Source organism: Littorina saxatilis, linkage group LG5, assembly GCF_037325665.1.
Source record: "Littorina saxatilis isolate snail1 linkage group LG5, US_GU_Lsax_2.0, whole genome shotgun sequence".
NCBI classification, from domain to species: Eukaryota; Metazoa; Mollusca; class Gastropoda; order Littorinimorpha; family Littorinidae; genus Littorina; species Littorina saxatilis.
Window position 1 is genome coordinate 38,311,852 of NC_090249.1, and position 25,306 is coordinate 38,337,157.

The 25,306-nt window shown below is 39.3% G+C and overlaps 1 protein-coding gene across 1 annotated transcript in view; it reads left to right on the forward strand.

The window, feature by feature from the left end:
- LOC138967752 (A disintegrin and metalloproteinase with thrombospondin motifs adt-1-like) overlaps positions 1 to 25,306 on the forward strand; it is a 61,078-nt gene that overhangs the window by 22,430 nt on the left and 13,342 nt on the right. The window contains exons 13-23 of the mRNA XM_070340409.1: positions 128 to 292; positions 4,801 to 4,965; positions 6,970 to 7,147; positions 11,303 to 11,487; positions 12,093 to 12,351; positions 15,784 to 15,893; positions 16,645 to 16,809; positions 19,837 to 20,001; positions 20,406 to 20,570; positions 21,891 to 22,067; positions 24,656 to 24,799. Coding sequence (XP_070196510.1) covers positions 128 to 292; positions 4,801 to 4,965; positions 6,970 to 7,147; positions 11,303 to 11,487; positions 12,093 to 12,351; positions 15,784 to 15,893; positions 16,645 to 16,809; positions 19,837 to 20,001; positions 20,406 to 20,570; positions 21,891 to 22,067; positions 24,656 to 24,799 — 1,878 coding nt within the window. The remainder of the gene's footprint in view (positions 1 to 127; positions 293 to 4,800; positions 4,966 to 6,969; positions 7,148 to 11,302; positions 11,488 to 12,092; positions 12,352 to 15,783; positions 15,894 to 16,644; positions 16,810 to 19,836; positions 20,002 to 20,405; positions 20,571 to 21,890; positions 22,068 to 24,655; positions 24,800 to 25,306) is intronic.

The window sequence follows — 25,306 nt, forward strand, 5'->3', positions numbered from 1 at the left end:
ACCACGGTATACGGTGTGGGTTTAGCGTGTCTCTGCTAACACACCGTTGCCGGTAGTTTTCAAGCATAGTGTGAGATGAACTTCAAAACCTGACTCCCTGCTCCACGTATATAATTATTGTTCTCAGTGGACGGCGTGTGGAAGCCGTGGGCCGAGTGGAACGTCTGCTCCAAGACATGCGGCACTGGGACGCGGGCTCGAATCCGAGACTGCGAGGGTCCCTTTTACGACGGAGCAAACTGCACAGGGCCTTGGGACGAATCTGAAAATTGCAACACCCACAACTGTCCAGGTATCACCCTCATGCCCCTTGTCTTTCCACCCGGGCATACCCCCCCCCCCCCTCCCTACTTCCTTCTATTACACCCACCTTCCCGGTTTTTCACCCGGTTTTCTGCGTGTTTCAGCATCCGGTGTGGTGTGCATGTACTTTTTTTTTGAATTCGTGACTGTGTTGGACTTACCAGTGTCTTTTTCAGATTTTGTGATCTGAACAAGTTTTCTATTTTTTTTCCCCCTTGGAAACCGTTTGTTTGGAACGTTTAGTGCATGACATGTATTCAGTGTTATGTTTCAGTTTGCCGTTTTGTCCTCTTTGGAGAATGGATATTCTTTCTACAAATAGACTGGTTTGCTGTGTTGTGAGACGCACTTTCACAGGCAGGGCATTGAACAGGTTAGGAAACAGAAATAGCTAGGTAGGTCCGAACACTGCGCGGTAATTAAAGCGAAACACCGAACAATATACTCTAATTAGATTTGCGGGCATGCGAAACTTGTGCTATGTTTTTTTCTTTGTTATCTGCTGACTGCTTTTTGATTTGTTGACTTCTTTCTTGAAGCTGCTGAATCTTGGGTTTCACCACGCAATGCCCATGTGACTATGACGTCACAAAATGTCAGAGGACATGTGCCATCTAATAACAGGTAAGCCTCTAGTTTTGTTATTGTGACGAATGTACTGGGCTTACAAAGGTTTTTTTCGGACAAAGGTACTAGTTGGTGCATCAACAAAAATAAATCTTAGTAAGACATTCAAAATATAAAACATACGCAAATTGGGAGCTGAACTAAATATATATTGCATTAGTTAAACTCGAACGAGAATAACAGTGGATCACATGTGTGAATGCGTTCTTACGAGTACTTGTGTATAGGTATATGAATGTGTATTTGTGTCTGCGTGTGTACACTTGCGTGTGTACACTTGCGTGTGTCGTGCACATTATTGAAACGGTCAGGAATAAAATGTAAACAAACCAACACACGTGCTCTTCATGCAAACGTACCAACTTCATGATGTCTTGCATATTTTTTTTTATATTGATGCAACGTGTTTTGTTTTGTTTTGCAGGTTTCTTTTTCAGCTTCAGCAAAAATTTCTTCTCTTTGGAGTCATGACTGCACGAACACATCTCATAGATAAGGTTAGCGTTTACGAAGATATGCAAGAAGAACTAACCTGTTATTAACACACCTTGTTGAGTTCTTGTTGTTACCATTTTTCTTAGACAGGTTTGTCTCGATCAGTTACTTTTTTGCAAGTTACACGCCTAAAACAAAGTCCATTACCACTTACTTTGTCATTTACTTTTTGGTAACATTCACTTGCGTGAAATCAAAAGGATCAAATGTTAATAAAACATACATTTGCTTGAGCAGACTCAGAAATGCAAAAGTGTGCGGTTTTTTTTCAATACGCAGTATATTTGTTTTGTATATGTCGGAAACTGTGCAAATAGAAAAAGGTGACACAACTGACGTTGCAACAGCGCATTTTATTCTGAAGTATTGCAGATCAGACCCGTTGGGTTTGGTTACTGTCAATAAGTTCATTATAATCGGCGCAAGAAGTCATGTATTAAGCGAACGATGGTAAATTGTTAAACATAAGTAACCAAGTCTCTATTTTTATGTAATTGATCTAAGGCGCTTATGTTGTGTATTGTTGCTGTTATTAAGATTATTATATTTAAGATCGTAAGGCGCTTAGAACTACTTTTGGATTTGCGCCCTATAAATACCCGTATTATTATTATTACTATTATTAATGAAAAAAGAGAAAACGGTTTTCGAATGTTGTCACGTTTTGTTTTTTGGTTTACTTTTCAGTACAACGCACGTCAGAGGTGCTGCGCTCACAATTTTCCGCCATGCGTATATCTGGGAAGTAAAAGCTGGAACGCGCGAAAGTAAGATTTTGCATGGATCATGCAAACCCTGGGACCTTTAGGTAAACTATGTGGGTTTGCAGTGTTCACAAAGCGTGTTGGCTCATAGTCACAGAAAAATGCAACTTCATCTTAGGCGTAATGAATTGATAGCCAATAGTTTACATGATAGTTATACTTAACATTAATAGTTAGAAACGTGTGATCTAACATTGTTTGAACTAACAAAAAATGCAAGATGTTCGTGCCTTTAGAGAACATCTTGTCCGTTTTCTCTCCTGCTTTTTTCTAGTTTTGTTGACCGGTTCTTTTTTCTCGCAAGGCAATGCAATGGTATTGGATGCTCAGACACTATTTAGATACTATAACAATATATATGTCTCGTTCAGTTCAAATGCATAGGAATTGAACGACTCTTCTTTGACTAGATATTTCCGGTAGACCGAGAATCGACACGGGGTCAAGTTAAATGTGTGTGTGTGTGCGTGTGTGTGTGTGTGTGTGTGTGTGTGTGTTTTCTCAAATTTCCAGAAAACTTCCCGACAAAAATGTTTCTGACATTTTGCATGTGAATTCTTGAAGATATTCGTTTATGGTAGCTTCCTTCTCGTGGAAACCCGTAAACCATTACAGGCGTACAGGCTATTATTATTTAAAATTAAAATAACATACAATTACACCTGGGAATCCACCGCGATGTCTTGTTGTTTAGTGCTGCACTGAGGGTGTCTCGGAAAGCATCGATCTCCTGATAGAGCTCCATTAAAGAACAAAAGTATCTTCGAATTCCCAATGTGATACAAAATAAAAATAGGACATGGTTTAATCACAAGCCTACAGTGATTTACAAGTTGGTTAAGACGAGAAATAAGGAATCTTTAACAGGTATTAAGGGTTTAGATTGTCATCAAAACCATTGTCCTTATGGCAAATATATACCAACTATTGCAACTTGCCACATGAGCGCCATAAACTGCCCACACTTTTTGGCGGTTGATAGTTGAAGGTTAAATGACTGATATATCTGTACATTTTAGTTCTTCTTGAATTGGTTTCTTTTTTGTTCAATCTAAAACATAAACGTGAATTTTTAATGCTTATTTATAGAAAAAGAAATCAGCATGTGTGAATGCGTTTTTACGAGTGCTTTTGTACAGGTATATGAATGTGTATTTGTGTCTGCGTTCGTGTATGCGTGTGTACACTTGCGTTGAAGGTTAAATGACTGATATATCTGTACATTTTAGTGCTCCTTTGTTTCTTTTTTGTTCAATTTAAAACATAAACATGAATTTTTAATGCTTATTTATAGAAAAAATAGCCGACCAACCCAACCCAACCAACTAAAGAAACAAACAAGCTAAGGTAAAATATCACACAAACCAAACAAAACCAAATCAAACCACAAAAAAATGGAGTTTTGCAAGCCTAAAAACTAAAGCCAACAAACCAGCCAACCAACCAAGGAAACAAACAAACAAACAAACAAACGCACCTAATTAAGCAATAAAAAATAAAATAAAACTCACGAAAATGCGACAATTGATATGCGCATTGGGTGTCATCAGATCTAAGCATGCAGAAAACGCCTTTTATGAATAATATTAGAAAAGAACCAATGACTAGGCCTACTCTTGACTAGGCCTACTCTATCTCCACAGTCACCCTCTGTCCGCCCCCCCCCCCCCCTCACTCTCTCTGGCGAGGGCAAGATATAAACGAGCTCACTGCTTATTCTACTAACCTCATTCCCAAAGAATAATCTTATCGTGTCTCTTTTCCTCTCTGTTTGAAATACTCAGACAGATTTCAGCGTATCTGCTAACAAACACTACGATAGTTGAGTTGATATGTAAGGGATGTAAAACGCGCAGTCGGGACTGTTTGATGGACGCTTTGTAGATCTAGTTGTCACTCTTTGCATGATGCTTTTCACATTTATATTAATACTGCGGTGATGGTTTTAAGTTCAATTCATTTGTATGCATGTCATTTAATCATTTACGACTTCCGTTAGTCACTCTTTTAGTTCTTAATTGTGTCGCTCAGTTCTTCCTTACTTTTAGAACTAACCCTTCCAAAATATTCCTTTCTACTGAACGTACATCTTGTAGATCGATAGAGATTTCTATATTGTAAATGTAACGCATGATTTTCACGAAATATTATAATTATGTCGTTAGCTAAACAGTTAAAACGTGACGTTATTCAACCATGATAAAGCAATTCATAGAACATAAAGCTTTTATCCGCTTACTCATATTTACCTTCTGAAACGCTTTGAGTATTTAAGGTCTCGGAGACGTCAAAATGACAACTTAACTCAGTATTTAAAATAACATAAAATACGAAAACAATTACCTAATGAAGTCCAACTTTGAATCAAAATTGTCTATTTCAGCTACTGCAACTGAACATGAAAGACAAGGATTAAAATACAATATGGTAGAACTAAAAATAATTTCATCTAGGGTAGCAATTCAATATGTGTTGTCTTTTTCGTAATGTATGTGCAAAGTATGCATTTGACATCGATGACTCGATCTATCCAGTAGTCATATTAATTATTGACACGATTAGAACATGCACGTGCATCCCAGAAGGATTTTATTGAATGTACCATGTGCAGTGGATGGAGTGATACAGGAGTGGTCAGAATGGACAGAATGCACTTTGACCTGTGCCGGGGGTCAGATGTCACGGCATCGCGAGTGTAACGGGCCCTTTCATGGAGGTGCCATGTGCCCTGAGCACCTGAATGAAACTGATTCCTGCAACACGCAGGCCTGCCCAGGTAAGAAAACTCCGTTAATGTCAAAGATGCACACAAAAAAGAACATCAGCAACACCTTACAATAATCAAGAACACATAATAAATATTCACAAAAGTAACTATCAAACCGTTAAAAACTGACTCCAAACATTAGTGGTATGATCTTTCTCTGTGTCCTGTAGATGTCTTCATTGTCAAATGCTCAAGGTTTTAAGTCATGGATATGGACATGTATGCTTGGAGAACTAAACAGATGAAGAGGGGAATTAACTTTCTGACCATTTCCAAAATAACTAATACACATAATAATAATAATAACAAGAAATTCCTCCGAGGTAGGAAAAACACCCCCGTCCTTACCATTCTCACTGCCACCAACTGAGAAGGTTATTTCCCTTTGACCATTAATATGTCCCTCTATAAGTCCTTGTAGAATCTTAATCCACCAATAACTCCCTAACCGTGTGTTTGACTGGTCCCAATTTTTGTAAGGACCGTCTCAGGAATGTATAGAACCTGTTCACCAAGTTTGGTGACGATCGGTCCGTTCATTCTTGAGATCTATATGCGAACACAAACACACAAACAAACAAACAAACACATCGACCGAATCCTATACACACCCCTATACCGGGGGTGTAATAATAAATGAGCATTTATATAGCGCAACATCATAACTTTACAATTATGCTCTTTGCGCTTGACACATTTAAAATTAAAACACAGTTATACAAGCATTTACAACCACATTCATAGTCAACAACACATACTTACTGAGGATGAAAGACGCTTAATTGTTAATTTCAATGCTTGTGCCAAGAGATTGGTTAGATGCTGTCAGGTGCCAGGAGATTGGTTAGATGCTGTCAGGTGCCAGGAGATTGGTTAGATGCTGTCAGGTGCCAAGAGATTGGTTAGATGCTGTCAGGTGCCAGGAGATTGGTTAGATGCTGTCAGGTGCCAAGAGATTGGTTAGATGCTGTCAGGTGCCAGGAGATTGGTTAGATGCTGTCAGGTGCCAAGAGATTGGTTAGATGCTGTCAGGTGCCAAGAGATTGGTTAGATGCTGTCAGGTGCCAGGAGATTGGTTAGATGCTGTCAGGTGCCAGGAGATTGGTTAGATGCTGTCAGGTGCCAGGAGATTGGTTAGATGCTGTCAGGTGCCAGGAGATTGGTTAGATGCTGTCAGGTGCCAGGAGATTGGTTAGATGCTGTCAGGTGCCAGGAGATTGGTTAGATGCTGTCAGGTGCCAAGAGATTGGTTAGATGCTGTCAGGTGCCAAGAGATTGGTTAGATGCTGTCAGGTGCCAGGAGATTGGTTCCGCATAATTCTCACTTACTCTTAGAGTCTATCAAAGCGCTCTGCCTCATTTGTTTAAGATTCTCATTAAAGTGTGGGTTGATTAAAGTAGCAGAGACGCGCTATTTCTACTGTTAGTAGTGTTAGCTTATCTTTGCTACCACACCATTGCCGATCATTTTCAAGCATGGTGTGTGATGAACTTCAAAGACTGCCAGGTAGGACAATCTTGTTGACAAAAACAATATACACCTCGTTTTATTTTCAACCGACACTGAGTATTCCAGGAGACAGTCTGTATTCAATGGGTAACTGTAAGGGGGTCGAGGTTTGTTTTAAGTCATATTCAAAAATGGTAAATCCAACGAAACACATGCACACAGAATCATACCATGGTTTCCCCGTGTGTTACACCGTCTCAAGCCTGATATGGACATTTAAAATCGAAACATTTACCAAATAAGAAAATGAATTGCTGTCAAAGAGTGTAATAAAAACTCAGAAAAAAAATCGTTTTATAGAAGGTGATGAAACGATTTTTGACTGAAAGTGAGAGAACGATGTTTGATAGAAAATGGTTAAAAGATTATAGGTAGAAAGTGATATTTCTTAGAAAGTGATAGAAAGTGAAAAAAACAACGATGTTTGACCGAAAGTGATTGGAATATGTTGAAAAGTAAAACGATGCTTGACCGAAAGTGATAAAGCGATCGCTGTCTTTCAGTGGACGGAGTGTTCCTGGCTTGGTCAGAATGGGGAACGTGTAGCGTGACGTGTGGAGTGGGGATACGCATGAGAGAACGCACGTGCGACGGACCTTACCACGGAGGGGCTAGCTGCACTGGCGACTGGGAGGAGGAGGACCCTTGCAATGTGCACCACTGTCCAGGTCCAACTATACTGTTTGTCTGTTCCTCGCTCACCTATCTCTTCTCCTCTTCAATGATATTTGTGTGTGCATTGAAATTATTCGAGTTTTCTGTCCTTGAAATTCCGAGGAGGCGAACACATTGCAATGTTCATCATTGTCAAGGTCTAACTGCATTGTTTCTTTCTTGCCTTTTTGGTCTGCTTCCTCTTTGATGATATATTTTATATGCTTTGAAAGTAATAAAGATTTTACTTACTGGAAGTTGTGAGGAAGGGGAGACTTTGCAACGTTCATCACATGCATTTTCCAGGTCAAACTATATTGTTTTTTCTTTACCTTTATCATCTGTCTTCTCCTTGAAAGCAGATTAATTTTGTATATGCTTTGAAATTATTCAAGTTTTCTGCATTGGAATCTCTGAGTAACGGAAGACTTTAAAATGCACATTATTATCCAGGTCTTTTTTCCTTCTCTCTCTCTCTCTCACTCTCCTTTTCCGCTTTCGTCCCTCTTTTTTTTATCCTTCTGTTATTATTGATATGTTCTGAAAGTATATAAATTGTCTCTATTGATGTTTTAACATTTTTCTTCATGGTTGAATATTTAACTGTTATTCAAATTTTCTGTTTATTGCGTTTGCAATTTGAAGGTGAAGATGAAATATTAGTCTAGAACTCTTTTAAGTTCACCACTGTATGAAATCTTGGGCAGGATTTAGAGTTGGAGTTGAAACATTTATCAGTGAATGACAAACCAACGAGTGTGAACATGATTGCATCCATTGCTACTGTTGCATTTTACGCGTATGGTACAGTGCCTTGAAGCAATTGCTTGAATACACACGAATCGGCATTGAAATCCCTTTGAGGTAAGACATACTGATGTTTGCTTTGCAGGAGTGTCACACACACGGAGTGATGCATTTGAAACACTAACCGCAGAGTTTCCAACTAACAACCAAAGTTTGCTGCGTACATTTCACAGGGTGTGAAACTAACGGTTTTGTGATTAGCGAAGAACACATATCCGCATAACCGCAAACGTGTGCTCGCCCTGTGTGTTGGTTTTGCTTTCATTGAGGGACGAAATTGCTGCACTAATCCAGCATTAACAAGCAATAGACAGTAGTACAGCAAAACAACAACCAATTCTACATCTAGTTCCACCGCTTTGGCTGACCAGCCTGTGCCCTGAGGTTGTAGTAAAACACTGCCTTTTTCATGAAAGAGACAATGTTTTACCAATTTCAAGAATACCACACAATGATTGCCTTCATTCACGAATCAGACAATTTTACGATTAAGGTATGGTATATATTGAGACGGACGTGCTGGCACCAGTTATTATTTAGAACTCACGGACATATATGACTTCAAATGGCGAGATTTTACGTGACTCGTCCTCGATGCTCTAAATTAGGCTTGCTTGACCTAAACTATATAGTCACCTAACCACGCAAAATGGTACGTCACGCAGGTTCAGAAAAAAACAAAAATTAACTATCTAAAAAAAAGTTTACCCCCACTCCCCACTTAGATGTGTATATGCAGCATTTGTATCACGAGAATTTGAGAATACAGAAATGCTAGTGAGCGATGAGACGTCTGCTATGAAAGAGGGATAGACGTACAGAGAAAAAGAAAATTAATTCCTCATATCACGGCTTTTGTGTGCCCTAATGCCAGCCTCTTTTCTAACTCCACTGTTGCGCTAACGCTTTCTTTTAGTAGGAGTAGAACGAGCTTCTGTTCTTGTTATCACCATTACTTCTCCAGTTAGTCTTCATGAGCAGAAATAGTGTATTCTTAAAGCTTTGCTTCTTTCCTTTCGTTTTCCTTCTCTTTCTCTCTTTTCCCCCCTTTTTATATTTAGTCAAGTTTTGACTAAATATTTTAACATCGAGGGGGAATCGAAACGAGGGTGTGGTGTATGTGTGTGTGTCTGTGCGTGTGTGTGTGTGTGTGTGTGTGTGTGTGTGTGTAGAGCGATTCAGACTAAACTACTGGACCGATCTTTATGAAATTTTACATGAGAGTTCCTGGGTATGAAATCCCCGAACGTTTTTTTCATTTTTTTGATAAATGTCTTTGATGACGTCATATCCGGCTTTTCGTGAAAGTTGAGGCGGCACTGTCACGCCCTCATTTTTCAACCAAATTGGTTGAAATTTTGGTCAAGTAATCTTCGACGAAGCCCGGACTTCGGTATTGCATTTCAGCTTGGTGGCTTAAAAATTAATTAATGACTTTGGTCATTAAAAATCTGAAAATTGTAAAAAAAAATAAAAATTTATAAAACGATCCAAATTTACGTTTATCTTATTCTCCATCATTTGCTGATTCCAAAAACATATAAATATGTTATATTCGGATTAAAAACAAGCTCTGAAAATTAAATATATAAAAATTATTATCAAAATTAAATTGTCCAAATCAATTTAAAAACACTTTCATCTTATTCCTTGTCGGTTCCTGATTCCAAAAACATATACATATGATATGTTTAGATTAAAAACACGCTCAGAAAGTTAAAACAAACAGAGGTACAGAAAAGCGTGCTATCCTTCTTAGCGCAACTACTACCCCGCTCTTCTTGTCAATTTCACTGCCTTTGCCATGAGCGGTGGACTGACGATGCTACGAGTATACGGTCTTGCTGAAAAATGGCATTGCGTTCAGTTTCATTCTGTGAGTTCGACAGCTACTTGACTAAATATTGTATTTTCGCCTTACGCGACTTGTTTCTTTCTCTTAATAAGAGAAAACGAAAGTATTCAAACATAATCCCTTGTGTAATTTCACACAGAAGAGCTAGCTTGAAGAAAGAACAGTGCGAGAGGTCAAATGTAGGTGTAATTCTGTGTCGTAAAGACCGGGGCACTCAGTGTGTGTGTGTGTGTGTGTTTGTGTGTGTGTGTGTGTGTGTGTGTGTGTGTGTGTGTGTGTGTGTGTGACAGTGCTTTTGATTTTAGTTAGCTATTGTGCGCAACATGTGTAAATATTCCGGAAAGAGCAGTTAGATTTTAGTGCTCAAAAAGTGTTGTATAATGTCTGAAATAGCGCTTTGATGTTCAATTATAATAACAGAAGCTACCCCTCTCTCTGTCTTTTTATCTCTATCTCTTTGTCCCTTGGTGGTTTTTCTAACTTTCTCTGCGCTGTGCGTTTCGTTTAGTGCGTTCAAAACTAAAGCCAGTAGAATTACACTTTTTGCGTCTTTGCTCTACTAATGCTGTTACTTTTCTTTTCATTTGCCCGGATCTGTGTGCACATGTTCGTCAGATGAATGTACTAATGCTTGTTATCCAAAGTGATGCATGTGTTTGCTCTGTTAATATTTTAATGATTGGCCAAACTTACTTGAGAGATATTGTCTGACATGAAATAGCTACTGAGAAGGCAGCTGTCACAGAATATGTGCACACGCACACACACACACACACACACACGCACACACACACACACACGCACACACACACACACACACACACACACACACGCACACACACACGCACACACCCACACACACCGACACTTATGTACACATAACCCTAACCACAAAGCATTCTAAGTATTCAGGACAGTATCTGAAAATAAAATGTGAACATTTTCAAAAAGGTTTAAAACAGAATTATTTTTGAGGTAAACAAAAAAGGTACTTCCTTAAGTTCAAGACATTTGTATTGGTGTCTACCGTAAGTGGCCACAGAAAAATTATTTTCTCAAAGCAGTACCGGTTTTTGTAACTAGGGTCCCTGCTATTGCAAACTGTTCAGTGCAGTGCAGTGCAAATCGCATTTCTGTGACAGCTGTCTGACGTCAGACAATGTTTTTAAGTTTGTACCACTCTGAGCTACTTTTGTTTCTGATACGCTGAAGATTTTTTTAAAACCATGAATTTAAAAGTGTTTGCAGTGGATTTTACACTATATAATTGTTGTCATGATGAAGACAGTTTCCAAGTGCATTTTTTTCCACACATTACTGTGTTCTTGATATTGAACGAGAACAGAAATGTTTGGGCAGATGTAAATATCTTTCAAATTAAAAAAAAATAATGCGGCGGAGGAGGTGGTGTTAATTGTTTGCTGCTTAAAAATAAATCAGACGCTAGAATTAAATAAACAGCAATCCATCATGAAAACAACACCCTGAGTTTCAATACAACACACACTAACGCTCTAACTCTGTCAACCAATCAAAACAGAGGATGGTGTGTGGGAGGATTGGAGCAAATGGTCGGAGTGCACTTTGACCTGTGGCGGAGGCAACCAATGGCGAGCCAGGGATTGCATCGGACCTTTCTACGGCGGCGCAGAATGTCCAGGACCAGCCAATGAAACACGAGATTGCAACGCGCATCACTGCCCAGGTTAGTGAATTTATTTCCGAGGTATTCCAGCGAGGAACGTTGTCTTGGTGTACATAAGTTCTCGAGGTAGCCCTGCCAAGAACAATCTGATACGTGCTTGGAGTCAAGTCGTACATCTTATTATGCGGGCCTCCCATCACTCTCAGTAGAAGCCGAGACCATTGAGAGAGAGAGAGAGAGAGAGAGAGAGAGAGAGAGAGAGAGAGAGAGAGAGAGAGAGAGAGAGAGGACAGGGAGGGAGAGAGAGGGAGAGAGAGAGAGACTCGCGGTGTGTTTCATATAAACGTATCTTATACTCTTTTTGTATGTCTAAGTAAATCATTTAAAATGATCAGGATTGGGTGTCATTATATTATGTTTAAATGAACAGTTGAAGGTGTATAATGAGGCCAAGTAAGCTTCATTTTCTAAAAATTAAGCTTGCAGGAAACGCTATTTTGCATGCTGAAATCGATGGTCAGGCTTCGACATTCAAATCTGGTGTTTTTTTCAGACGTTGGTATACGCCGTTCGTGACATGAAATTGTCATATCCTACTGCTTGAAAAAAACATAAATTAACTTGTATGTTGTGCATTTGCCGCGCGTTCATTTCCAACCAATCAGAGGACGGCCTGTGGACGCCATGGACCACGTGGGACGCTTGCAGCGTTACCTGTGGGGGCGGCGATCAGCAAAGGGAGAGAAACTGCATTGGCGTGCAACATGGCGGCAAGAACTGCACAGGCGACAGCTCAGAAAATCGCACGTGTAATACGCATGAGTGCCCGGGTACAACGCTGGACTTGTGGACCCTGCCCGAGCTCTGTCTTTATTGCAGGGGAGATGGGTTCAAACCTTTTCGGGTTTGTTCTGATCTCCAAGCGTAAGCGAGAAACGACGGGCATATGCTCTTTTTGGTGGATTTTTTAAAGCCCGAAGCTGCGCTGCGTACTAAGACTGTAGTTGCGCCGTTAGCATTTGTGTCAGAATGACGGGATGTTGCTGAAAGTAGATGATGAACAAAAATCCGGAAAAGATTAAGTAGTCTAATCTAGACTAATCTAAATTGAATGTTGCAATACAGCCGATGAATGTGCAGAGACACTTTTTCCTGGATTGAAGATTTATTCAAATTTACTGAGATTTTATTACTCAAGGATAGATAATTTAGGTTGACGCCTAGCCTGATACAATCTATCTTTGAGAGAAAATATAAAATATCTGCAGATCTTTGGTTGGACACATTGTGTCTCTGATTTACTGTTCTGCAACATATGTCATTCTGGCAGCGCTTGACACATGCAACATCAAAAGCGAAAGCGCATACCTCCGTGACCTAGCGAAGTAAAGACTCCTTCCCTGCTGCTCTGTCCCTATAATGCGTGCACAGTCTTTTATCCAAGAACGCATGTGAGAATTAGAACTGAAGCTGTACAAATTCAGAGTAGTTCTTTGACCTTTACTTACTTATGTAAAACTTATGCGGCACCTAGCGAAGTAAATACTCCTTCCCTACTGCTCTGTCCCTATAATGCGTGCACAGTCCTTTATCCAAGAACGCATGTGAGAATTAGAACTGAAGCTGTACAAATTCAGAGTAGTTCTTTGACCTTTACTTACTTATGTAAAACTTATGCGGCACCTAGCAAAGTAAATACTCCTTCCCTACTGCTCTGTCCCTATAATGCGTGCACAGTCTTTATCCAAGAACGCATGTGAGAATTAGAACTGAAGCTGTACAAAATATCAGAAGTTGTGAAAGAAACAACTGAAAGTCAGCAGAGACTTTCTACTGAGATTTGTTAAAATCTCTTAGCAGAGCAAAAGAGAGAGAAATAAAAAATAAGCGTCCCTTCACAGACAGCACATTCAGAGTAGTTCTTCGACCTTTACTTACTTATGTACAACTCATGCGGCACCTAGCGAAGTAAATACTCCTTTCCTACTGCTCTGTCCCTGCGTGCACAGTCCTTTATCCAAGGACGCATGTGAGAATTAGAACTAAAGCTGTACAAATGCAGAGTAGTTCTTCGACCTTTACTTACTGATGTAAAACTCGTTCGGCACGTACATGTTAGTAAGAGTTTACTTTCATAAGACAACACTATGAAGAATGAATACTTTCAAATACAAATAGATTGATCCAATTACTGTTAAAGAAAGGTAATAATAACAGCAGATAACATGCAACTAACAGTAATGCAAAGAAAACCATCAGCATAAAGACAGCCATGCCCTTTTTACTTTCAAGAAAGACGAGCAAATTAACGAGCAATGTCGAAAGCAGATACAATGTAAGCTGATTTCGCAAATCCAGTTATCTGAAACAAAAATTGAGAAAAAGGCTTTTTTTTCAATCTATCTATATATATACACGACTTGTGTCTGTGTGTGTGTGTGTGTGTGTGTGTGTGTGTGTGTGTGTGTGTGTGTCCGCGATGCACGCCCAAGGTTCTCGATGGATCTGTTTCAAATTTGGTGCCCATATTCAGGTTCACCCCGGACACAACCTGCTCGATGAGATATTTCAACACGTGCTCTCAGCGCGCAGCGCTGAACCGATTTTGGTTTTTCTCTGGATCCATTCCCAGTAACTCTTCCTTATCTTCTCCAGTGTTTTCAGCGTTTATCTCCCTTCCTTTGTGTGGCGTCAATCCATATTCCCGTTTCTATTTTTAGAAGGTCACTGTCGACAACGCTCAATCCATATTCCCGTTATACTATTTTTACTCTTCTCCAGTGTTTTGCGCGTTTATCTCCCTTCCTTCGTGCGGTGCGCCGGCAAAGCTCGAAGCCGTACCCGGCGAAGCGGGTATGCATCTAGTTCTACATATGCTGTGACACGCATCAGCATTATTTTCAAAAAGTGCATTCTTTTTTAGGCTAAAAACAAATTGTTTAGAGCCCTCGTTCTTTCTTTATCAAAAAATTACACTAAAAAAAACCAAAAAAAACTACAAACAAAAACTTGCTTACCATAGTGGATTTAACACTTTCAAGTGATATTTTCCTTCAGTGTTTGCTATCCGGACTGACCTTGCCTCAAAATGCACTGGATTTGCTTTGTGTCGTGTGTCAGTGTTCACTGATTTCTGAAGGCTCGGTCAAGTCTTTTTTTAAGGCCAAGGATCTCCGTCTAACCGTCTCGCCCTTCTTCCAACTTTGCGCGGCTATAGCACACAAACAGACATACAAAAATGATAGCAGGTTAACGAAAATGTAAATAATACCGACATTAACGGACGTGTTATTATGATTGAATGACATTTTTAATATATAAGAATAGGTATCTTAACGAAACTCTTCCTGAAACGCTGAAGTGACCATTTACTGCAGCTCTTCAATTATTTGTTGTAAAATCTCTTTACTTTTTTAAAATGTAATGAAAGAACACATTTTAGATAAAAAGTGGACGTGGGTCGAGACGGAGGTTAAGCTCTTTGTTTTTACGGTTCATTGGGTGTGATTCTCTTACAAAAGCAACACTCAGCATGCCGAACATTGCTTTTCACACCTAGCATGTCGTAACAGCTTTTATACGTGTTCAAACTGTACACCACTGGTGATACCTTGTTGTTTTCTTTGCCCGCTTTTCATATATGATCTGAGTGTTTATTGTGATATGGGCACCTTCTAACATACGAGTTAAAAAGTTTCTTTTTTTTGCAAGTGCTAAACAATGTTTCAGATAATACTGTGTTAGCATGTCGCTCAGTAAATCTTTGCGTGAATTGACACTTTACTACATGTATCAGATAAACCAAATTGATATTTCAAGTAATCAATGAAGTTATAATAATGCAATCTGCACTTTTTTCAATGCTTATGTGGTAATGACATTTTTAGTTAGGGAACGTTTTCAATGATGAGATCTCTCTTTATTATATTAGCTGTATAATATTGTGGTTTTCTCTTAACAAGCAATGCATCTTGATTTTTTTCATCAGTAGGCCTATACATACCGCCAGAATCATACACAACTGTAGGAAACAGTAACATATATTTGTGAGACTGCCCAACATAGGATACTAATGACAATGTTGTTATTATTTGTTGGTAACTTTTAAGTTCTTCTTCTGATTGTAATAGCTTTAAAAGCAATAATATAATTTTTAACTTACAGTGACAATTAATACATTTTTGATTTTCTGTGGATTATGGTAAAAAGGTTAAAACTGTCAATGGTAACCTCAGGAAAACGCGTTTTAAGCTGCATCAGAGCGTAGTATAGCTGATAGCACTGTAGTGTCCTGCTTCCAGTTGACGGAGTCTTTGGGGATTGGTCAGAATGGAGTGAATGCACTCTGACCTGCAGCGGCGGCAGCCAATGGCGAAACAGAACGTGCTTTGGCCCGTTCTATGGCGGAAGCGACTGTTTAGGCTTGAGCAATGAAACCCAACTGTGCAACTCCCAGCCCTGTACAGGTTGGTTTGAATCGCATGGCAGCAAATGGCTGAAAGTTTACTGACTCGTTTAATGAAACTGCTCTGACTATTTGAATTTAAGGCTGGTTTTTTTTTATTGAAGCTGCTCTTACTATTTAAAATCTAGGCTGTTTTTACACGAACGTCTTGTCGCTAAGGCAGAGGGAAGGCAAGGGGGTTAGGGTTCACCAATGTTATGATTTCTTTTGTAACTGCTCAGACCAGCCCATACTTCATGGTCTGATTCAGGCGAGATGCCATTTTGCAATAGTGTGACAGTTCTGATCTTTGACATCGAGTGATTTTGTCATCAAGATTATGTATTGTGCAGTAGGCTGAAAATAAAACGCCTACACCAATAAAGTAAATAAAATGTTTGACATTTGCCTGGTTTTAAAGTTCCGAAGTGTGTGAACGCCCCAATAGCCAGCTCAAAAGTTTCGGCGGATTTGCGATCTCCACACAGGCTGCTAGAGATACTATCGCAATGGCACGGGAAAGCGTTTCCTCTCGCTTCATTAGCGTTACTAATAAATGCTTTTTGTTTCTCATTCCTACAGAACCATTGTCAACAAAGTCAAAGAGTAGTCACTAAACCTTTTTTGGAACTGAAAAGGTCAACAGAAATGTGGAGAGTGAAGATTCAGTTCTGAAACCTCTATAGGCCTCACTGTTTTGCTGAGAATTTGTGGGCTTTCCACGTACCAAGCAAACTTACTCAAGCTTAATACATCACAATGTACTGTTGCAGTGGATGGCTACTACCAGGACTGGTCGTCATGGGGTTTGTGCACAGTGACCTGTGGCGGCGGAGCTCAGGACAGAAACCGCACGTGCATCGAACCCATGTATGGCGGCCAGGAGTGTCCCGGCCCAGCCAATGAAACGCAAGCATGTAACACTCACAACTGCCCCGGTATGACTCGTCGTATGTTAGCAGAAAACGTTTGCTCTTGGATCATATGATACAGAGACTTATCCTACTCATTTTTTTTCTTTTTGTAAATAACATTGTGTTTATATTTCCATTTCTGCGTATAGTATATACCTAGCTATGCGTTTCTCTGAACCATTGGAATACTGTACTAGTCCTGCATGGTTTTTTTCTTTTTAGGAAATATGTAAGTTAAAGTTGTCTTCATAGAGTCTGCATATGGTTTAAGTTTTGCCTTTTTTGCTTTGTCTTTTTTCTGAAGCATTTGATTGCTTCTTTGAGACTCAAGTAGTAACTGTACTTTAGCGTTTTCTTTGGCTACTTATTTAATCTTACATTTAAAGGCTGACTAGACATTGTTAACGGTCTAGAGTTCGAATCTATCTGTCACTTCTACCTTATTTTCCCTCTCAGAACCATCTGAATGCTCCTTTTGAACTGATGTATGTTTTACGGCTAACAGCATGATTACTTTGATTATATATTTGCATGGTATAAACTCTAAAATCATGTTTACCAGTTGTAAAAAAAACTTCTACAACTTTTCTCGACTTTGTAGAATGTATGCAATATTTTATGTTTCTGTAGTTTATCCGCTTTTCTGGTGTTTTTAATTTTTTTTTTATCAGGTATTGCTATAGTATAGATGCAATGAAGTCATCTGTAGTACTAGATATTAATTTTTTCTGAGATTGTAATGCAGGCTGCTAATTTCAAACAGATTTAACGCGGAAATTCTTGCGCTGCGCTTGCATGTTGCTTAGTGCTTGTCAAAAATAAACCGTGATGCTGAAAACTGTTTGCGTAAATATCATTGAATTTACATGATGCACATTTTCTCAAGGGCGATTATAAGTTACCTGCATTATTTAAATTTAGTGTACCAAGGCATGTTCTTTTGTATCTTAAAAATGTAACATAGCTAGAAATATGCAGGAGACGATCAGCTATGCTCATTACAGAGAAAACAAATAATATAATTTCAGATTTATAGTTGCACCTTAAAATATATGAACGTTTTTTTTCTTCAAATATCTTCTATGAGTTTTAAACTTCATCAGGCACTGAATGTTTATCTAATATCATCACCCCTAGCAGTAGAAAATCTCACCATTTAATGAAAAACATGTCCTTCCCTTTCTACATGTTGTGCACTCTATGGTACTATTAACATTGTTTTCTTTTTTGTGTGTTTATTATGCGTCGTTTCATAGACTTTAATTTGAATTAAAAAAAAATTAAAAATTTAATTTATTTTTATTTTTGTTTATGTTATCGTTGATTTTGAAAACAATACAAATTTTACACACTTTACCTTATTTACAGTAAAGCAGTAAACACTTTTAGGCTGCATTAAATAGGTGTTAACCGTTGAGAAAAACTATACCCCAGAGTGTAAAAGAAAGTGCAATCTTATATCTAAGGAAAACGTATCTTGGTGCACAGATAAGTATGTGTCCAAACGGAGAGATGGCCTTGTCCCTGGCCAGATCTAAAATGGTGATCCAAATCGTTTACACAGGAACGATTATTCCTTTAGTATACTCTCCTCTGAATTATCATAAAGTCAAATTCTACACAGGAAGCAGTCTGAATGTCAATTTTGTTTGTTTGTTTGCTTAACGCCCAGCCGACCACGAAGGGCCATATCAGGGCGGTGCTGCATTGACATATAACGTGCGCCGCACACAAGACAGAAGTCGCAGCACAGGCTTCATGTCTCACCCAGTCACATTATTCTGACACCAGACCAACCAGTCCTAGCACTAACCCCATAATGCCAGACGCCAGGCGGAGCAGCCACTAGATTGCCAATTTTAAAGTCTTAGGTATGACCCCCGGCAGGGGTTCGAACCCACGACCTCCCGATCACGGGGCGGACGCCTTACCACTAGGCCAACCGTGCCGGTATTAAGGGTATGTGTCCAACTCGAAGGATGGTCTTATCCAATGTAAAAGCCTGGGCAGATCTTAGATAGTGAACAGAATTGTTTTCACACGAAGGGATTTGCCTTTTACATGCAAATAATACCTGTATTCAACAACAACAACAACAACAAAAGAAGTTTATTGTATGAGGAATGGTATACAAGTGAATTTTACTCTGGTTTGGAGAACCAGGCTTTATGGTAAGAAAACTATGGGGGAAACTTGAGAATTCTGACAAGGAAAGGCTGCAAAAACCCTAATGATCTGTAGGAGGGATGAAATCTGAAAAGTCAGCTTCATCACTAGTGTCAAAGGCCAGCAAAGAACACGTGCTGTTTATACCCCAGAGAGTGTATGGTGTTGAGCCAGGTAACATCAGCTCGGCGTGTGGCCTCAGTATTTACATTTTAAGCACCTACAAATCAAATGTGTACAAAACCGGGTTGACCCTGGTGGTGAGTTTTTGTCAGCGGACGACATTTTTTAAATGTAATATGATAATACAATATAATGTGTACTTCCTGATAGTGTTTTAGCTTATCATTCTGAAAAGGAACTGTTGATTTGTTACTGTATTAATAACAGTCATTGTTGATTCACTTACATTTGCAGAAGTACAAACATATTCATATTACTATGATTATTTGTTCGTATATTATCCTACTCATGGAATTACATTTACTCCAGAAGTGGGTCACTGCTATAATGTACGATCGAGCACTTTATTTTTCTTTGATAGTTTTATAGTAACGTTGTGTACCCTTCACAGTTTCAACTCGTGTTAGTGTGTAATTCCTCATGGTATATATGTTATGAACAAAGCCTCACACTGTACATACACATTTTTGATGTGGTGTTGACCTTTCTTTAAAAAAAAAAGACCTGCTTATATTTTTATACAATTCATGTTATAATGTGCGTATTTCTTAAATCTGGAAAAATTCTATATCGTTAATTTCGTGTATTGGCACTTCTAAAGGTACTCTTCTAAGGACTGTAATTTTCTGGTCATGAGAAATACTAGATGTATAACATAAATAAATGAGGAAATCTCACGAGAGAGTGATCTCCCTATTGTAGTTGACGGCTACTACCATGATTGGTCGGACTGGAAGGACTGCTCGGTCACGTGTGGTGGAGGCAGCCAATTGCGAAGCAGAATTTGCGAGTCTCCTAAATATGGCGGTGCAGACTGCGTTGGAGCGAATAACGAGACTCAGGAATGCAACATCCACCCGTGTCCCAGTAAGTTTCTGTTAAATTATTACATCAAACATGTCTTTCTGTTTGTCTTATTTTATACCTTTTAATTTCTTGGACAGAAATTATGGTTCTGGTAGTATTTGTTTTAGTTACGTACCACTGTCGTTGAATGTATTCAATATTCTTTCTCTCGGTGATATTGCAAATTGTCGTGTTCTTCATACTATACTCTGTGTTTGATACTGGTAATAAAACTGTCACAACTTTTTTTATTTTTAAACGTTGACATTTCTGCAAACGATAGCAAGTTTTTCATACATGTTATGTCAGTAACTGTCTAATTGCTGACAAAGTGTCATATTCATGAGAATGTTTTACTCTCAAACTATGGATACATGATTTCATATTTACGATCATATATTGGATGTCTCACCTGTCAATCACAGTCGATGGTGCTTGGACGAAGTGGTCTGATTGGTCCCCCTGCAATGTCACGTGTGGTGGAGGCCGTCGTGCACGCACGCGCGAGTGCGTTGAGCCCAAATATGGTGGCCTACCCTGCTATGGCGATACTATTCAAAGACTTCCTTGTGCTGACAATCCATGTCCAAGTAAGTGAACAGATGCCACGGGAAAATTCGCGTTGGGTTGGAGCTGAAGAACTAACACTGACTGACATATAAAGGCTTACTAATTTGTCACGCAGTATGACCGTGAGGTTTTAAAGAAGACTCCCTGTTACTTGAGACACCTGCTTGAGAATTTGTCTCCAGATAGTTCTTGGACTGAATGACTAACAACGACTTTCTTCCTTGTCACGTAGTTTGGCCGTGAGATTGTAAAGTAGATTGTCGCTCTTACTTGTGACATGACATGTCTCTCAATCAAGATAGTCCTTATACTACTGCTTAAAACATACACCCTTCATATGCAAATGTCCGTCGCGATATAACCTTCGTGGTTGAAAACGACGTTAAACACCAAATAAACAAACAAATATGCAAATGTAAGTCTAGTTCATAGGTCTAGACTGTTGATAAGGCGTTCAACTGGTGTCTTTTATTCTGTATATCTGTAGATTTTTAGTCTGAAGTCAGTTTTTCAGCAAAATGTAAGCAGGAAATCCACCAAATTAAGACCGCCACAGTTTAACAAACGAAGTTGAAAGTAAGTGCCCTCATTGGCCAACCAGGCATTCTGATAATCATCGCTCCACGGCTATCACCAGTTTCTCTCTGACAACATGCTAAATTATTGCGCGAATCTATCAAAACAAGAATACAGAGTTAGCTCCCATATGTTTTTCGCGAGCACTGATCTAAATTTGAGATCAGTGTTCGCGAGACGAAAATGATTGCAGATTGGCCGACTTCGACAATGATCTCCGTTCTGTTCTTCACAGTTATGATAAAGACATCGTTCTAAGGTCAAAACAAGTCGAAATTTTGAGACTGCTGTCGGAAGGAGACCGTGATATATGGTTGCATCACTCTCAACTGGTTACAGAAAAAATCGTCTGCACCGGCGCGCACCGAAGCTAAAGTTGATTATCACATGACACTTTGGAGTTGTTTGCACAGTATATACATCCGCGAAAGATAGCTCGCTTGAAACTGTCTTACATATCAGTTCCTTTGTAATTTAAAAATTACACAACACCATGAAAAATCATTATCGACGATCGCGAATCTGCTTATATCCATAACACATTCCTAAAAGATCTAAATATGTAAAAAATCGATTTCCTCTCCAGAGAAGGAAAACCCAGGCATCTTTTCAGGGATAGAATGAGACTCGAAGGAAAGTAACTCATTTTTGACCTGAGTTCAGGATGCCAACCAGGGACATGAATAAACAAACAAAAAATCGATGTCGTTCTGCTTTGTATTTTGTTGTGTTTGTTTTGACTACGCTCATTCTGTGGCCCCTAGTTCCTGGCGACTGGCTGGAATGGGAGCCCTGGAGCGAGTGTACGGCGACTTGTGACGGCGGGAAGCGCGAGCGGTGGCGTGACTGTGACTATACGTCACACGGCGACCTGACAGCACCCTGTGAGGGCGATGACACCGAGAATGTGGACTGTCACACCTTCGCTTGTGAACCTCGCGGTAACTCCTCAGTCTGTCTTTCTTTTGTACTGTCTTTTCTTTCTACAATATTGGACCACCACAGCGGGACATTGAAACCCAACATTACACATTTTGACAGTGTGTTTAAAAAGCTTCCTACTGAAATGTACAGACATCACCGAAAAAAGTTTTCCAGGAAGCTGTGATATTAGTTTGCCATGCTTTGAGAAAAAAAACAAGTCGCGTAAGGCGAAAATACAACATTTAGTCAAGTAGCTGTCGAACTCACAGAATGAAACTGAACGCAACGCAACGCAGCAAGACCGTATACTCGTAGCATCGTCACTCCACCGCCCGTGGCAAAGGCAGTGCCAGTGGAATTGACAAGAAGAGCGGGGTATTCGTTGCGCTGAGAAGGATAGCACGCTTTTCTGTACCTCTCTTCGTTTTAACTTTCTGAGCGTGTTTTTAATCCAAACATATCATATCTATATGTTTTTGGAATCAGGAACCGACAAGGAATTTGATGAAAGTGTTTTTAAATTGATTTCGAAAAAATAATTGTTATAATAATTTTTATATATTTAATTTTTAGAGCTTGTTGTTAATCCAAATATAACATATTTATATGTTTTTGGAATCAGCAAATGATGGAGAATAAGATGAACGTAAATTTGGATCGTTTTATAAAAACAATATTTTTTTTACAATTTTCAGATTTTTAATGACCAAAGTCATTAATTAATTTTTAAGCCACCAAGCTGAAATGCAAAACCGAAGTCCGGCCTTCGTCGAAGATTACTTGACCAAAATTTCAACCAAATTGGTTGAAAAATGAGAGCGTGACAGTGCCGCCTCAACTTTCACGAAAAGCCGGATATGACGTCATGAAAGACATTTATCAAAAAAAAGAAAAAAACGTTCGGGGATATCAATCCCAGGAACTCTCATGTAAAATTTCATAAAGATCGGTTCAGTAGTTTGGTCTGAATCGCGCTACACACACGCACGCACACACACACACACACACACACACACACACACACATACACCACGACCCTCGTTTCGATTCCCCCCTCTATGTTAAAACATTTAGTCAAAACTTGACTAAATGTAAAAAGACTTAAGCAGTTGAAAACGATGTGGAATGCATATTTATCTCCTTATCCCAAATGCCACAGTTGTGCATTTTAAAAAGAAAGATATAGGCTTAAACACATAAGTTAAGACTAGAATGGTGAAACTTAAATACTAAGGGTAATCAAAGACGAATAGGGACGGGATCGTGCCCCCACCCACTCACCCCTTTTTTGTAAGACCGTTTATTAAACAGAAAGAATGAAAACTGGACTCGGCTTGACAGATGACTTGATGCAATAAACGTTTCTGCCTGAAGGTCTTCTTCAGCAAATATAAATAGAACAAAACTTGACTAAATGTAAAAATGAAACGAAGAGAAAAGAAGAGGCTGGACAAGAATTTATCATAGAAAGGTAGAGTTTCTTCATTTCTCTCGCTTTTATGCTCCTATTTTTCTTTGCTGAAGAAGACCTTTTGGTCGCGACGTTAAGTTTCAATGGTATCAAGCCAACAGTCAAAGTGAATCTGGTTGTGTTAGCAGTCTTTACATTTAGTCAAGTTTTTACTAAATGTTTTAACATAGAGGGGGGAATCGAGACGAGGGTCGTGGTGTATGTGCGTGCGTGTGTGTGTGCGTGTCTGTGTGTGTCTGTGTGTGTGTGTAGAGCGATTCAGACTAAACTACAGGACCGATCTTTATGAAATTTGACATGAGAGTTCCTGGGTATGAAATCCCCGAACGTTTTTTTCATTTTTTTGATAAATGTCTTTGATGACGTCATATCCGGCTTTTCGTGAAAGTTGAGGCGGCACTGTCACGCCCTCATTTTTCAACCAAATTGGTTGAAATTTTGGTCAAGTAATCTTCGACGAAGCCCGGACTTCGGTATTGCATTTCAGCTTGGTGGCTTAAAAATTAATTGATGACTTTGGTCATTAAAAATCTGAAAATTGTAAAAAAAATATTATTTTTATAAAACGATCCAAATTTACGTTCATCTTATTCTCCATCATTTTCTGATTCCAAAAACATATAAATATGTTATATTTGGAATAACAACAAGCTCTGAAAATTAAATATATAAAAATTATTATCAAAATTTTGTTTTCGAAATCAATTTAAAAACACTTTCATCTTATTCCTTGTCGGTTCCTGATTCCAAAAACATATAGATATGATATGTTTGGATTAAAAACACGCTCAGAAAGTTAAAACGAAGAGAGCTACAGAAAAGCGTGCTATCCTTCTCAGCGCAACGAATACCCCGCTCTTCTTGTCAATTCCACTGGCACTGCCTTTGCCACGGGCGGTGGAGTGACGATGCTACGAGTATACGGTCTTGCTGTGTTGCGTTGCGTTCAGTTTCATTCTGTGAGTTCGACAGCTACTTGACGAAATGTTGTATTTTCGCCTTACGCGACTTGGTTTTTTTTTTTATTGAAGTGCAAATGTACTAGTTTTAACGTGGGTCTTCAGCTTTAAAGAAAGCTTTAAAGGAATCTGTCTTAAATCACTGACTGTGAGTGTACACGTGTTTATCTTACAGCACGCACGTGCCATGAATGGATGGAGAGAGGTCTGACGGCTTCAACACTGGCAGACATTGACCCAGACGGGGATGACAAACTTGAAGAGGTGGAGATTCAGTGCGACCTTGACTCCGAACCTGGGAATGCCATCACAGTCATCGGTACGATTGCACATAAAGCGTTGAGAGAATGACAGGATTTTGTTTGTTTGTTTGTTTGCTTAACGCCCAGCCGACCACAAAGGGCCATATCAGGGCGGTGAATAACAGGATAGTGTGCTGTGTCCTGCAACAAATGTCAGCATGACACTAGCATCTTCCGAGTCTTTTGCAGCAAACATTCCTTCGTCGTCTTCTTGTTCTTGTTAATTATATTTAGTCAAGATTTGACTAAATAGTTTAACATCGAGGGGGAATCGAAACGAGGGTCGTGGTGTATGTGTGTGTGTGTGTGTGTGTGTGTGTGTGCGTGCGTGCGTGCGTGTGTGTAGAGCGATTCAGACCAAACTACTGGGCCGATCTTTATGAAATTTTACATGAGAGTTCCTGGGATTGATATCCCCGAACGTTTTTCTCCTTTTTTCGATAAATGTCTTTGATGACGTCATATCCGGCTTTTCGTGAAAGTTGAGGCGGCACTGTCACGCTCTCATTTTTCAACCAAATTGG